We start from the raw sequence: 16,208 nt of genomic DNA, 5'->3' as shown, positions 1-16,208 counted from the left end.
AAAGTCCAACTCAGCTGCATAGATTTCGTCATCAGCTACATCTACAATAGAGTTTAGTTGGTATTTTAAAACATTGGCGTTTTAAAACACCGTCCCAAGGTGGGAGTGAGTGATCAACTTAGTGGTACTGTAAGGCAAAGGTTAACATGTTATCAAGTCAATCAAGAAGTAATAATAAAGCAGTACAACAATCACTTCTTAACTACTATTGTTAATGCAGGAATGGTATACAATAATTATGTATGCCCTCGCACAAAGTTCCCTCACAAGCGACTCCGACAACCAAACTCACGCATGACAACCTCCCTAAAGTGCACCTTCCTCGCCAAAGCACATGCAATGCGGTGCATGATTGCATTAGCCGAGTACTTAATTAAGCTTATTCATACAGCAAGTTCGGGAAGATAACACTACCAAAAAACAGGGTAAAGGCTACGGATAAAAACCGTAGCTAAAGGCCTATGGCTACGGTTAAAGTCCGTAGCACGACCGTAGCCATTGGTACCGTAGCCATAGGTCTAAAAGCTATGGCTACGGATTTTAACCGTAGCCATAGAAACAATGTAGCTGTAGTTTCCGTAGAGCTAAGGTATTTACAGCTACGGATTATATCTGTAGCTAAAGGTAGAGCAATTTTCGTACAGCTACGGTTGTAAGATTACCAGCTACGGTCAATATCTGTAGCTATTGCCTACATTTAAATGAAATTATAACCATTCATTCATTCAATTACCACCTGCATAATCATTCATTCGTTCATTCAATCAATTACAATCATTCATTCACTTAGTCAATGAATCAATTACAACTATTCATTCAATAATGAATCAATTACAATCATTCATTCATTCAATTCAATTACAATTACAATTATGTTGAAAGTACAAATCTTGGTGAGTTTGTGTGCACTTGCATATGGCCAGGTGATTCCTTCATCCACCATAGATAGAAATTGGATGCGAGTATCAATAGTCCACTTGCACATCCGACAGCTATACCGATAACTTCTCCCACACGTCTTCTGTAATTATATTCAAGGGCGAACCACCACTAGAGGACTCTGCAACATAAAAACAAAGAATCAGTCAATTGAAGAATGATGAAAACTAAATGCAAGGAAAACATAAAATTCCCCTGATGTAAACTGAATTAATGCTCCAAACAGCGTTCATACATTGCTAAAGTACTGTTGAAGCAAGCAATCATTCACTACACCACACATTCCATAGAAGTACAACAAGTTCAAAAACACCTACAGATGATTCATACATACCTTATTATAAGAATCAAATACCATAGCATTAGTCAAGTAATGAAAATTTGAAAATGGAAAGGGAATCAAGAGTGGTAAAACTGAAAAATATGAAGAGAGATGAAAGTGCATGTAATTGGCAACTTTCAAAGAAAAGAAAAAAGAAGTAACTAATAAAGTAGCTTGTTAAGCCCCCATGCACCTCATACAAGGCCACAGTACTAGCCTACCACTTGCATGGGAAGTCTGACATGTACATCAGGTGGGCTCAATGTGAAGAAAACCTAGAGAAAAATCCGTCAGTAATGGGTCACTCCTGGAAGTATGATAGAAGAAAACTAACTAACAAACTCCCAAAGAGGACCGCGTCCTCTATATATCAATGAAGATAAAAAAGCATTTTCCAATACAGACAATTGTTCTTTTTTTTTTTTTTAAGGGGATATTAGACATACTCAGTGTTGTAGCCATACATTGATATATCTCAAAATATTGCACTTCTCATTTACAAATATTCCTGAATATCATCGATACGTGTGACGCCTATCAATGATATCTCAATACAGAATATTCAGTTGCAGTTGAGCACTTGAGCATGAACCGAACAATCTAGCCAAATCAATTTTTTAACTTGATCATTTGATTTAACATGTGAATTTCACAATCAATTTGAGACACCTTATATTAACTTGAGAGATGTAACACAAAAGATAACGCTAATGAGTGAACATACCGCCACCACGACAAGGATACATATCACTTTCCCTTCACCATTTTTGAAGAAAACCAATTGAGCTGCAAAAATAGAAAAACAAGAACATGAATAAATAATAGCAAAAACTAGTAATCCAGAAATATTTCAAATTTCATATAAAGCATACACCATCATCGTAGGTGGCGAGCCAATAGGTCTAAAACTTGTAATCCAGAAAGTTGAAAATTTTTCATCAGAAATTCTGAAAGGAATGAATTTACAAAATGGTCCACATTCAACAATCAACATACACATTGCCCAGCTGATGAGTGGATGGGCCTGATTTTTGGACCACATAATTTACATGCTTGGGCCCACCTGATGCATGGCATTAATGTGAATGTCCAATAGATTTGCCTAATAGGTCCATGTGGGCACATGTAAAGGTGTATGTGGACATAAGAAACTCTTGACTTCAACATAAAACAGGAGGGAGAACCCTTCGGATCAATCATGATAATAGAGCAACTATTGTACTCAAAATTTCAATAGTTTAATCCAGTAAATAAACAGGTTGATGATTGTAAAAGAAGTTAATCATTCAAAACTCTTTCAGCCATGTGAAAAGGACCACATCCTTTATAAGGACCTTTCTTAATCTAGTTTTAAGCTTTAAATAAAATGGTTCGATACAGAAGAGCACCTTTATCTTGTCAACGACATTTTCTTTTGCTGCATTTATTGTGTGAGTTGCTCCTAGCATCTTTGCATTGCAAAGTTTATCATCTTGAACATCAACAACAATAATTTCAGAAGCCCCAAATGCCCGTGCTATCTGTAAACAACTAGGAGAAGTAATTTAGTCATAATGATGTAAACCTGAGACTCAAGATTCTATAAAAGCAGAAACGTTATATTATATGCCATCAACTATGCTGAAGGAATTTGAAAAAGAAATATACAGCATTTACATGGGTCGTCACCAGCATCATGGTAGAGTTGTCATCATTATTTTTTTTATTTTTTACTTTTTAAAAAAAGTCAAATCACTGTCCCAGCTAATTTGATCAGCAGCGTATGCATTTTCATATCAGCAATAATATCCAATTCAACATCATCATCACCTCAGACTTGTCCCAAGTATTTGGAGTTAGCTTCGGGAATCCTTTTCAAAACAGAATCACAAATTAAAAAAAATAATAATAATTTAAAAAGTTAGGTAAAACAGAGTATATATCCTCATCCCCTTAGAACATGTAGACAGACGAAACTCTGGATAAAAAATAGCCACTTAGCCAACAGAGACTGGCAGCGTCTGAACCAAACAAGAACAAAAACTAAAAAACAAAACAAAAAAAAAAGAAGACAAAATGGACACCAACTTACCTACTACTTGAATCTCTCCATTGCCAATCAGACGCCTCAGAGCTTGTCCTCGAATTCAGAAAAAGGTGTCATCTGCTCCTTCAGACCCTTCCTCTTTCGGATATCAGCCACCAACTGCCCCGCCTGCGATCCTGCCTCCATTGGATCAGACGACATCATGTCCCAGTGATCAAACACGCACTGTGGGAAGGCCTGTCTAGATTTTGTTGCCCTCAAAGTCCCCCAGAACCCAAACGACTCAATGACAGGTAGGTATGCCTTGATGTTGTAGAGCGGCGTGCCAGGCCTCTGCATTTCCTCAAAGACATGACCACGCTTTTGGTTCAGGACACCATAGATGCCACCGAGCGCTTGTTCAGGTGCTTGTATCTCCACCAAATAAACAGGCTCCAAAAGCCTGGGTTTTGTAGTCAGTTGGGAGGCATATATGACCCTTCTTGCTGTCAGGATGATCTGTCCACTGCCCCTGTGGATTGCATCAGCATAAAGAACAATGTCACAGACCTTAAAGCATATACCCTGCATGTTTTCTTCAGCCAATGCTCCTTCCTTTGATGCCCATTGGAACCCAGCCACAACAGAATCCTTGATTTCATTCAGGTATTGAACTCCCTTGCACATGTCAACAACCATATTTGGGCCAGTAGTTTTGGGTCCAAAACACCAGATCTTCTTGGCAAGATCCTTGTCCCACCTGAACTCTTCAGATAGGATCTTTGAGCGGGCTTTTGGGTCATCCCTAGGGCCGATACACCCATCTTCCAAGGGATGGGCCTCCATGTAGAGACGATTGTGCTTGTTAAGGGACTTGCTCATTACAGTCCTGACTAACTTCTCAAGCACCGTCTCACGGAAAAAGACAACAAGATCCGAAACAAGAATCTCAGCCCCGCCCATGAAATCTTCCTGCAAGTCCTTCAAGCAAATCTTGAGGTGGAGCTCTCCACAAATTTCTGCCCCAAAAAGCCCTTAAGAAACCCAGATTTAGGACATACCCCACAAACCTCTGCCCAAAACACCTACTTTTTTAAATGTAGTAAATAACTCACAGATTGCATGTAGACCATAACCCATGCACTTAGCAGGTTAGAATTTATTCACTAGGTGAACCATAACCTATGAACATAAACAACAAATATGATAAAAGCATTTCCCACATTTTTGCAGCATTGGACCCACATGTTGTTGGCATCACTATCTTCTCATTTCTACTCCACACCAAAGCTCTCATTTCCCATGAGTTTTGGAGCAAAGACAATAGCTCTCATTTCCCATGAGTTTTGGAGCATAGACAATAGCTTTTCATGCAACTCGGTTCCAAGCAGAGCATTTTAGAAAGAAGATCAATTCCTGCTGGTTCAAGATCAGGAACACAGTTGCTAAATCCTAAGTTCCAGACCTTCATTCTATGGCTTGAAAATAGGCTGTCAAGGACAAATACGAAAACAGCCCGCATATTCATCTGAGTGAGGGTGTTAAAGTCTTTAACCCTTCCAAGTCAGTATATCCTCCCAAATGATCTATCAAAACTTTCACCCAAAAATAAAATACAAACAATAAAAGGAGAAGCAATAAAAATATTCAAATTACCATGCAAAGGATCAGTGATTGTAGATGTTTCAGAAAACAGTACTGTCCAGAATAGAAATTCGTTATAGCTAAAATCAAACTATTAACATAGAAGCCACTAATTGCTGGCAAATGGTTTTCGAAATTCTGTTTACAAGAATGGAAATCAAGAAAACTCAGATGCTTTGAAATGCTTCTGTCAACTGATTCTCTTGGATTCGGTTTCAAAGGACAGTAATTAAGATCATTTGCAGCTAAAGATCGGTGCGGTGAATCGAATAAATGATTATTTTTAAAAAGAAATTATTCAAAACTCTTCAGCAAGTCTGTATCACAGCCAGAGGATGCAAATAAACATCTAGAATACATATTGATCACAAGAATGGCAGTATATGACCAGATATTGGAAGTTGAGAATCTAGACCAAGAACCCGATGAAATTATCATTGATAAGATCATGACCATCCAATTCACTGAAGCCACTAAGGAAAAAGTTGACAAGCATATTGACCATTGCTTATGTTGTTGGAAGTTCACAACTTACAGTTGCCATCTTACAGTTGTTGATAATCCATTGCCATCGCCAACAGAAACCTGAAAAGCCAAATATGGCACGTAGTTTCACAAATTTCACAAAACTTGGTCACCAAGTCACATCTTGTTGATCAATAAGCATGAAATTATATCAAAATAAAAACAGAGCAAAGTGATCTTTCATTTGAAAAGACTAGTGAACCAAGCATTTATCCATACCGTATGTCCCAAAATCTTAGTCTGTCATGTACAATAGTCACTATTACATTTGCACTCTCTGTATCTCTGCACATCATATACTTGCATTTCAGAAAAATCAATAAAAAAAAAGTGTATAGTATTGTCCCACCAAGATCCTCATAATGGACTTATTACACATGGACCATGTATTGGCATGTGCAAGGGCTCCTGCTGTATTTCCAAGGACCTCAAACTGATTGTCAAGGAGAATAACGATTGAACTGTTTTCCTGGATATTATCCAAACAAAAGACCAAATGGGAGAATTTTATTTTTACTTTAAAATGAAAAATGAATGTCATCCAAACAGGCCCTTGGTGCATAACTAGGAACTTGTACAAACATAATGCTTGAAGCAAGGAATAGTTTTGACTGAAAATAAATAGAATTTAGATTAGCCCATTTATGTTCCTGAGGTTAAAATTGTAACAGAATACCAAATCAAACTACTTAATTTAGCTTAATTCATGAATTCCGCAGCATATAACCCATAAAAGTATCTGATTGATTCTATTTGTAGCCAAAAAAGAAAAGCCTTCAAGCAATTGCTATAAACGACAGATTTAAAATAGTGGTGGAAACAAAAATCAACCCAAAACATATTGCAACAGATGCTTTTGGGGATAAAATGATTTGTCCATGAATGGTGCATTCAGTAAATTACAGACAAATGATAGACCAAAACTTACCTGATTGGATGCACATAGTGAACTAAGAGAGTAGAAAAATAAAAACAATGACTAACTTCACCCAACGATGCAGGAGTAGATTAAGAATAAATGGAAAATAAACACCTGAGATATTAAAACTTTCTCTGCTATCAAAATAATGTAGTATGAGATTGAAATTTTTTTAATACAAGATAGTGGGAGAAGTGTAGGAGTTGACAAATAAGAAATATGAAGTAATTGCAGAAATTCTCCTTCTTTAAACACAATATAAAGCAGAATTTATATTACTAAATAAATAAATAAATAAATAAGAAGAAGACGGCTGTTAAATGAACTTGGAACAACCTTCTCAGATATCATGCCTCTGATAAGGATAAAATTATGACATCAGGAGAACTTTTGATACTCTGGCAAAGTGTGATGGATGAACTGGACAAAATATGGTATGGGTCCCAGTTGATACATAATAAAGAAAAAAAGATACTTTTTATTTGATTTTATGACTTTCAGATTGGTGAACAGTTATTGGACGGTTGCAATGAAAATCATCAAGCATCATCATTCACTGACAGAATAGGAAATCATACATATAAATCCCTAATTAGGGTTTCAACAATGTAAATCCCTAATTAGGAATTCACCATTGTAAAGTCCAAAAGCAAGCTATGAACCCCATAGTTACTTGATGGCAAATCCATAAGTTGGCCCGTCAATAGCATGGTTTAGATCAACTAGCCTGCAGGCTGATTGGATAATAGCTTACACACTAAATCATTCACTCGGTAGGATAGACTCAGATCATGAGACTGAGAGAATTACATCCAGATTTGGTGTGAACTATCTTCAACATCCAATCAGACATACTTTCATAGATCCCAAACCATTCGTCCTTTGATATCAATATCTTGAAGAGCCCATCATTGCCCACACTGATAATTCAAAATTAATCTGTCAATCCCACAATTTAGAAAATTCTGTCCATAATGCAATTAGGCTATTATGGCAAAACCAAGAGATGGCCCACCAATTTCATGTTTTGGATCACTCAATTAGTAGGCGTGCATGGTTCTAAGACTCGTCCAAGTTTGGTGGGACTTCAACGAGTCAGCCCAGACTCGCTGGAACCCGATTTGGTTCGACACCATGAGTCATCCACCCCAAGTCACCCCTGACTTGGGCAAGTCTGGCCGATTCAGGCCCAATTCGGGTGAGTCTCAAATCGACTCAGGGCTGAATGAGTCAATCAAAATCTTCGAGTCTTTTAATCATGTAGGTACATTCATTAACGAATATTAATGGTCTATCATTTGTCTGTCATTTACTGAATGCACCATTCAATAAGTGAGCCCACTAATGTGAAAATATAAATTGAAAATTGTTAAAACAGAGACATTTCATCAAACACATGTTCTGCACACCTTAAACATTCACAACAAATGATGAATGACAAGACTATTCTATATCTGCATCCATTGTATAAATGGCATACATCTATAAAAACCCAGACTATCTAGATCATTGGTTCCATTGTTTACCAGAAATGGCCAGGGAAGAGGTGATGGGTGGGGGCTGTTGGCCGCACTTAGAGTGGTGAAGATGATGTTGGAGACGTCAGTTAACTCCAGGCAGCACACTGCCAGGAAACGTCAGTTAACAAATAAATCCAAACATGTTTGAATACCTTCCATGCAAACAGGCCATGAAAGATGCTATCAAAACTAACTACCACAAAGTAAGCCATAGACAAGCAAAAATGAAGTGCCAAAGCCCTGACACCTACAAAGAGCGAATAGTGACAGCAGAGCCTTTCTTGCCATCATATATTGAACATAGCAACACAAAAAGCTTCAGGAAAAAAAAATACCTTTCAAAACAAAGCTTCAAAAAATTCAAAATGCATATAAAGAAAACAGGTTAATGCAGGATTGAAAAGAAAAACCAAATCAAAGGTAATTCTTAGATAGACAATAAATACACGGACAAATTTTTTAAAATTACAACAATAAAACAAAAAATCAGAAGAATAAAAAATAAAAAAATAAAAATCAGATATGGTTTCAGATCAAAAAGAAAAACCCAAATCGTTTTAGGGTCAAAGAGAGAAAAAAAAAGCCCAAATCAATGAAAGTTCTTAGGGAGAGAGATAGAGAGAATCTAGTGCTTTGAAGAGGTTTGCAATTACGGGAAGATGAGAGAAGCTAAGGGATGTGGGATGTGGGTTACTGGAAGACGAAGGATTCAACAAGACAGAGAGAGAGAGAGAGAGAGAGAGAGAGAGTGGGAAAAGGGTAGGGTTTTTTTTTATTTGGGCGCGGGATCTTTTTGGGCGTGGAGGGATTTTTTCGGGCGCGGGACTGAGGGGAAACAGACGGTCCTATTAGGCGCTCCGTGGGCCCCATTGTGATGTATGTGGTCTATCCACACCGTCCATTCATTTTGAGAGCTATTTTTATTGCATCATCCAAAAAATGAGGTAGATCGAAATCCCAAGTGTACCACACCACAAATCAATGGTAGGCGCTTAATCTCTACTATTTCCTATGATGTGGTCAACTTGAGCCTTCGATCTACCTCCTTTTTTACATACATGCCTGAAACGAAGTATCAAAATGGATGGACGGCTTAGATAAAACATACGCACTGTAGTGAACCCTATAGAGCCTCTACAAAGTGTTAGCCTCTAGTAATGAGGCGAAGGAGGTTGTAGCCTTTAGCTACGGATTAAAACTGTAGTAATATAGCTACGGTTTATATCCGTAGCCAAAAGCTTTCAAAGTCCGTAGCCTTTACCTGATTTTTTGGTAGTGTAAGGTACCTCCCTTTATATCATTAACCCAAACGAAAGATCCGTTCTAGGGTCGTCAATCTAGTTAACGACATACGATAGGCAAGTAGTAGGGCATCACCCCTGATGAAAAGCAGTGGATAGGCAAATTTGAAGTTGATACTCGCAGTCACAATGGAAGGTTCGTCACCTCAACGTAGGCCGACAGCTCAAATACGGTGTCCCATATCACCAGGTCTGACTCATGAGTTTGGGTTGTTCACTAGTCAATGCGGGGAGGCTCGTCACCCCAGCGTAGGCCGACAACTCGACCACGGTGTCCCATGCCACCATGCCCGGCTCATGAGTCTTTATGGTTCGTGGTACCATGGTTGAAATGGGTTTTTACGTTGGTAAGTAGTACCTTAGATTCAAGCAGTGATGTCCATACATGGTAAATGCACAATCGGGCAATCGGTTTATTTAGCAAGTTCGATTAGTATATGCACACGTTGACTTAATCGACATGGAGCGCATAAGCACCCCTTGTGGCCTAACCACTGTCGACAGTCATCATGCAACTCAAATTCATTGAGTTTACCCAATGTGGCGAGACTAATTCGGCCACCTGAACAGGAACTGTTACAGATTGCCTGGACTACATTGTAGCCCCAATCTTACTCAAATGTAATAGGTAAGACATGTGATAAATCATATCAACATTTAATAAAAAATACAAATAAATTCCTCATTTAAGCATTTCGTTAAACACATTGAACAGGTTACCAAACATTTGCATTTCATCCATAAATCATGTAGAAGAAATTGAGATTTCGTAAAGGAAACTATACATATGGATAAGGTAATTGAGAATCCTATCTCAATACCCTTATTAAATACAATTCATCAATAATTTCTCATTCAGACATTTTATCAAACACTTAGACTACACATTACTAACTACATAGACTAGATTAGTTACGACATGAACTACGAATTTTCTTACACAAAAGAGGTCATCAAGCATATGACAAACATGAACCATAGATTAGAAATCACGGCAAGCACTTATCACATTTACATGTTCATTCAAACATTTCAACAAATACTTGGAATGCATCTTGTATTCAACATAGTTCACACACACACACACACATATATATATTGTATTGAAAATGGCGTATCTAAAACAGTATGGTAGCAATCAAGTCAGACATAAATCATTAGCTGAGATTGAAAGCATTAAAAACCATAACCTAAATGTTTATAGTCCACACCTTTCATCGGAATACTCGTTTCAGACTCAGTTCGAATCCTATGTTCTCGAAAATGGGATGACGGGTACCTAAATCACAAAATTCATTAGTTATGTTGATAAACAATTATTCTAGATCTTAACTATGGCATTAGGGTTTGGATTTCTTACCCAAATTGTAGTTGAAATGGGTTGTGTAATGAAGTGGGGAGGTGAATTAGTGCGTGGAGTTGTGGGAAAGAATCCCAACAAAGATCTCCAAGAATCCTTCTTCCTTCATCTTTTCTCTCCTTTTCTCTCTCTCCCTTAGGGTTTTTTAAAAATTCGTATGGAATGGGAATTGGGTGATTTAAAGGCTTTATATAGGCCCAGAACTGATGCAAATGGCCCCAGGGTCATGGTATACTTAATTTATAACCAAAGGGTGCTTGTTTCGGGCAAACGAGGCTCATATGGAGGTCCACTACTCACTTACGTCGTAGGATAAGTTCCCTGACAATAGATCTATGCCAGGATATGATTTCAACGTAATTGGATAGGCTGATCGGTCGTGAAAGACCCACGTCAGATCAATGGTTGAACTTACTTGATCAGGGCCACGAGTATACGGATATGAGTAGGGAAATTTTCTTTTCCCCTAGGTGAAGTTTGGTCAGAAACTGACGGTTTGAAATCCTCAATTTCATGTGTAAGAGAACGACCCAATTTACTTAAGTTTCATTTCGTTTTCTAAAGATATTCACATTTCTCACACTGTTTACTCAGAGCTTAAGTTATGCATTTCTGGACATAATCTGGGCTCGATTCCTGCGATGGTTGTCAAGCCCAGTAAGACAGTCATAACCCTATATTTTCGCGGTCATTGGACTTTCGACGTGCGGTCCAGGTCTGATACAAAGTTTCAATGTGCTCCCGAGAGCAATAGGATTTTGAGATTTTTCCTAGATTTTTAAGTAGTGTTGAGTTAGCGATTTTGACGGTTTTGGGTCTGCCATTTGTAAAAATAGTGGTTGGAGTTAAATCCACCGATTAATTTAGTGAGTACTTAATTAATTTTCACCTAAATCTCTACTGAATATGGTCCTTAGGGATTTCTACCTGAGGTGGTGTTTGGATCTTTGTACGGATTTTTTCGAAACATTACAATCTATCCCCCTTAAAGAAAAATTTCATCCTCGAAATTAGTACCATTTCATACTCCTTGAGGATCTGAGGGTAGTTCTTATGGACCTTGGCTTCCGTTTTCCAAGTAGCCTCTTCCTCAGTGTGGTGATCTCCCAATACCTTCACGAGTGGGATCACTTTGCTGCGTAGCACTTGTTCCTTTCATTCAAAAAAATGTGTGGGTCGCTGTACTAGGTAACGTCTTCACTTAACTATACTTGCTCCCATTTGATAATGTGGGTAGGGTCAGGAAGATATTTCTTTAACATCGATACGTAAAATATATTGTGCACGCCTGCGATTGGTGTAGGCAAAGCAAGGCGGTATGCTACCACACCCACTCGGTCTAGAATCTGGAATGGGCCAATGAACCTTGGCGTGAGTTTCCCCTTTTTGCCAAATCGAAGGACTCCCTTTATTGGGGAAACTTTCAAGAATACATGGTCCCCAACCTCAAATTTTAGTTGTCTCCGTCTTATATCGACGTAACTCTTCTGTCTACTTTGAGTTGTAAGGAGTCGACGCCTGATAATATCGATCTTTTCTGAGATTGCTTGAACCAAGTCTGTGCCAACCAAACTCTTCTCGCTAACTTCTGCCCAACAATGTGGAGCTCGACATGGGCATCCATACAAGGCTTCGTAAGGAGCCATGCCAATGTTCGTGTGGAAGCTGTTGTTATAAGCAAACTCGACATAAGAGAGACAGTCGTCCCAACTGTCCTTGAAATCAAGTACACACTCGCAACATATCTTCTAATATCTGATTTACTCATTCCGTCTGCCCATCAGTCTGTGGGTGGAACGCGGTACTGAACTTCAATTTCACTCCCATTGCTTCTTGGATTCGAGTCCAAAAAATGGACATGAATCGTGTGTCTCGATCTGACATAATTTCCATAGGAATTCCATGCAATTGTACTATTTCCTTGATGTACAGCTTGGCTAGATCGTCTACTGAGTTTGAAACTCTAATTGGAAGGAAATGAGCTGATTTCATCAATTGGTCCACAATCAACCAAATGGAGTCATGCCCCTTCCTCGTCTTCGGTAACCCGGAAATGAAATCCATAGATATAAAATCCCATTTCCATTCAGCTATGGGCATGGGTTAAAGTAAGCCAGGGGCTCGGCGATGCTCAGCCTTGACCTGCTGGCATGTGAGAAAATGGGAGATGAAGTTTGTTATCTGTGGCTTCGTGTTGTCCCACCAATACGAACACTTCATGTCTCTATACATCTTTGTGCTGCCCGGATGCATCGCCATCCTTGAATTGTGAGAGGCATCTAGGACTTCTCTTCTCAAGTCATGGAGATTCAGGACGCATAGGTGGCCACGATATCATAAACCCCCATCCGAACCAACACTCGATTCGGATTCTCCACTATCACTTACTCGTTCTCTCATCTTCACCAACAGTTCATCTTCTGTCTGTGCCACTATGATTCGGCCATCATTAAGTGGCTGTTTGTGGATGTGTGCAACACTCTCAAATGGCTCTTCCACTATCAGTTTCTGTTCGAAATCTCGTACAAACTCTACCATATTCCACACTTTTATCATCAGCGGAGCTGCAAATTCTATTGTCTTCTTGTGGCTCAATGCATCGGCCACCAGGTTGGCCTTGCCAGGATGGTAGGAGACCTCAAACTTAAAGTCTTTCAAGGTTTTCATCCAACATCGCTGCCTCATGTTCAGGTCTCTTTGAGTAAAGATGTACTTGAGGCTCTTGTGGTCACAAAAGAGCTTGAACTCCTCTCTATAGAGGTTGTCTCCGGAGATTTAATGCGAAGATGACTGCCGCCAACTTCAGGTCGTGTGTGGGGTAGTATTCTTCGTGTTTCCTCAACTTTCGTAATACATAGGCAATCACTCTATCTTTTTGCATAAGTACACAACCAAAACCAATATAAGAGGCGTCAGTGTAAATAGTATATTTGACCCATTGCTCTGGCAATACTAGCACGGGTGCGGACGTTAGCTTGTCCTTTAATTCCTAAAAAGCTGCTTCTGCTTTCTCGTTTCAAGCAAGCTTAAGATCTTTTTGAGTGAGTTGAGACAACGGTCTGGCCATCTTGAAAAAATCTTTAATGAATCGACAATCGTAACCTTCGAGTTCGAGGAAACTCCTCACTTCTGTAACAGAACCGGGCTACTCCTAGTCCTGCACTGCGGTCACCTTGGCCAGGTCCACGTCAATTCCTTCCTTGGACACCACGTGCGTGAGAAACTTGACTTCTTCCTTCCAGAAGTTGCATTTCCAGTACTGAGCACATAACTGATTCTTCTTGAGAGTATTGAAGGCTGCTCACAGGTGTTCTTCGTGATCCTCCCGACTCTTTGAGTATATCAAAATGTCATCTATAAACACGATGACGAATCGGTGCAGATACGGTCGAAACACACGGCTCATGAGGTCCATGAACACAACCGGTGCATTTGTAAGCCCAAATGGCATCATAAGGAACTCGTAGTGCCCAAAATTGGTTCTGAATGTCATTTTTTGCATGTCTTCATTCCTAATGTGCAACTGATGATACCCGGACTATAGTCGATTTTAGAGAAATACTGTGCCCCTTTCAACTGGTCGAATAGGTCATCTATCCTAGGCAGAGGATATTTCTTCTTCACTGTGATATTGTTTAGCCTGCGATAATCAATACACAACCGCAGTGATCTTTCTTCTTTATAAATAACATAGGTGCTCCCCAAGGAGATACGCTCGATCGTATAAAGTTTAAATCCAACAAATCATCAATCTATCTCCTCAATTCCTCCATTTCACACAGAGGCATGCAGTACGTCGATAAACAGATAGGTGTCACACCCGGCACTAGGTCGATGGTAAAATCGATCTCGCGTTGAGGAGGTAGCCCAGGGATCGTTCTTAACACGTCCATGAAATCCTAGACTATAGGCACGTCTCCAAGTGATGGACCATAACATTTTCTATTAGGGAGGCATAACAACTAATGCGGTAGGGCCAACTGACCTGAACTAGAAAAGTGAATGTTATATTTTCAGGCCCACGGGCTATCACCAATCTAGTTTCGTAGTCAATTTCTGCCTTCATCTCGGTGAGCTAATCCATACCGAGGATGACATCATAATGATATAGCAAGGTGACAATTAGGTCAATGTGCACCATTCTACTCCCTAAGTTTATCGGGCAAACCTTACAAAGCTTAGTAGTGTCGGAGAAGGTCCCTGTTGCAGTAAGGACTCTCATCCTAATCACAAGGGTAATATCCAACCCTAGTCACTTGACTGCAGAGTATGATATTATCGAAATAGTGGACCCGGTGTCCACCAACAGAAACATAGGTGTACCTTAAATGTGGGCAGTGACTTCAAAGGCTAATGGTACTGCAGTTGCTGAGTCAGATGCTTCAGCTGCAAGTGCATGTACCCAAGCTTGTTGTGAACGATTTGGTTGTGCTGCCAAAGGTCGTTGAGGCGGCCTATTTTGAGGTACAGGTGGTCAAAAAAATGGCTGTACTGGCGGTGTCGATCGTAGAGGTGGAGCTGATATAACTTGTGGTGGCTGGCGGTTAATCTTCTGAGGCGGCGTAAAACCATTGTCCCTCATCTTAGTAAAATAAAAGGGCTCATTATGGCCCGTCTTGTTATAGTAGATGCACTACAGATCTAATTGCCTTTGCTCAGTTGGTGGAGCCATTAGCTTGGGAGGCGAACTTGTACGTGGCCTCTTGCTGAGAAATGGTCGGTTCGTCAATTCAGGCCGAGGCCTCAGGCCCATTGATATACGTGTACGACACACTCTGTCTCCATCCTGCTCAGCTTGTAGGGATATGTTCACTAGCTCAGCATAATTGGAAATGCTAGCGCAACACATCTTAGTGCGGATATTAAGTCGCAGACCCTCTGAAAAGCATCTCATCCTCATCAGCTCATCTGCTAGAATCAAAGCAGCGTATCTGGCTACCTCCGAAAATCTGTTTTTATATTCTGACACAGTCATTCCTCCCTGTCAGAGGTAAAGAAACTCACCCTCTTTTCATTACGGTAAGTGAGGGAAAAATACTTTCAATGGAAACGAACTTCGAATGCATCCACGTCCACACGTATCCTGCGGGAACGGTTCGTAGGAAGCTGTCCCACCAAAGACTAGCCTCCTTTTTGAACATATAAGTAACCAGCTCAACTTGTTCTGCCTCAGTACAGTGCAATGGTTTCAACATCTTTGATATACGATCTAACCAATACTTAGCCTCTTTGGGTCTGTAAGTACCCGCAAAAGTGGGAGGGCGGAAGCACTGAAAGCACTCGAAAAGGCCACTGGTGTTCATAGCTCCAGCAAGCTGCACAGGTGGCATAGGCGGAGCCACATTAATGTTCTGGGTAATTGCCCCCGCTATTGTAGCCAAAACTTGCTGTTGTTGTTGCATTAGGAGCATTATCTATTCCAACCGATCAGGTGGAGAGGTCGCCTGAGGCATGTGTGGCGTCAATGAGGATACGCGGTTCTGTCCCATAACCGGTGGTGCACCTAGTGTTGGCCCATTTGTGGGACCAGTGGCTGGCTGTGTGCCATTGTATCACTATTTGGACCCAAACTAGGGTCCATCTGGCTACCACTCGGGTGAGAGGCCCCGTCATTCGTCCCACCAAGTGGGAGACATGCCATATTCTGAGTAGTTTTAGGTGGCATTCCCTATA

General features: G+C 40.0%; 1 protein-coding gene across 1 annotated transcript; it reads right to left on the bottom strand.

Annotated features, from left to right (window-relative positions):
• Positions 1–854: 854 nt before the first annotated feature.
• Positions 855–15,937, bottom strand: LOC131224936 (elongation factor 2-like). The gene is made up of 10 exons (XM_058220373.1): positions 15,686–15,937; positions 15,411–15,516; positions 12,924–13,066; positions 5,460–5,495; positions 4,961–5,048; positions 3,333–4,300; positions 2,650–2,791; positions 1,986–2,047; positions 1,175–1,252; positions 855–1,060 (listed from the first exon to the last, which is right to left on the bottom strand). Exons 1-6 carry the CDS (start codon positions 15,935–15,937, stop codon positions 3,369–3,371), a joined length of 1,557 nt encoding a protein of 518 aa, XP_058076356.1. The 3' UTR covers positions 855–1,060; positions 1,175–1,252; positions 1,986–2,047; positions 2,650–2,791; positions 3,333–3,368.
• Between the last annotated feature and the right edge of the window lie 271 nt (positions 15,938–16,208).

Source organism: Magnolia sinica, chromosome 14 (assembly GCF_029962835.1).
Source record: "Magnolia sinica isolate HGM2019 chromosome 14, MsV1, whole genome shotgun sequence".
Classification (NCBI taxonomy): Eukaryota; Viridiplantae; Streptophyta; class Magnoliopsida; order Magnoliales; family Magnoliaceae; genus Magnolia; species Magnolia sinica.
Note: the sequence above shows the minus strand (reverse complement) of the source record. Positions and strands in the feature narration are given on the sequence as shown.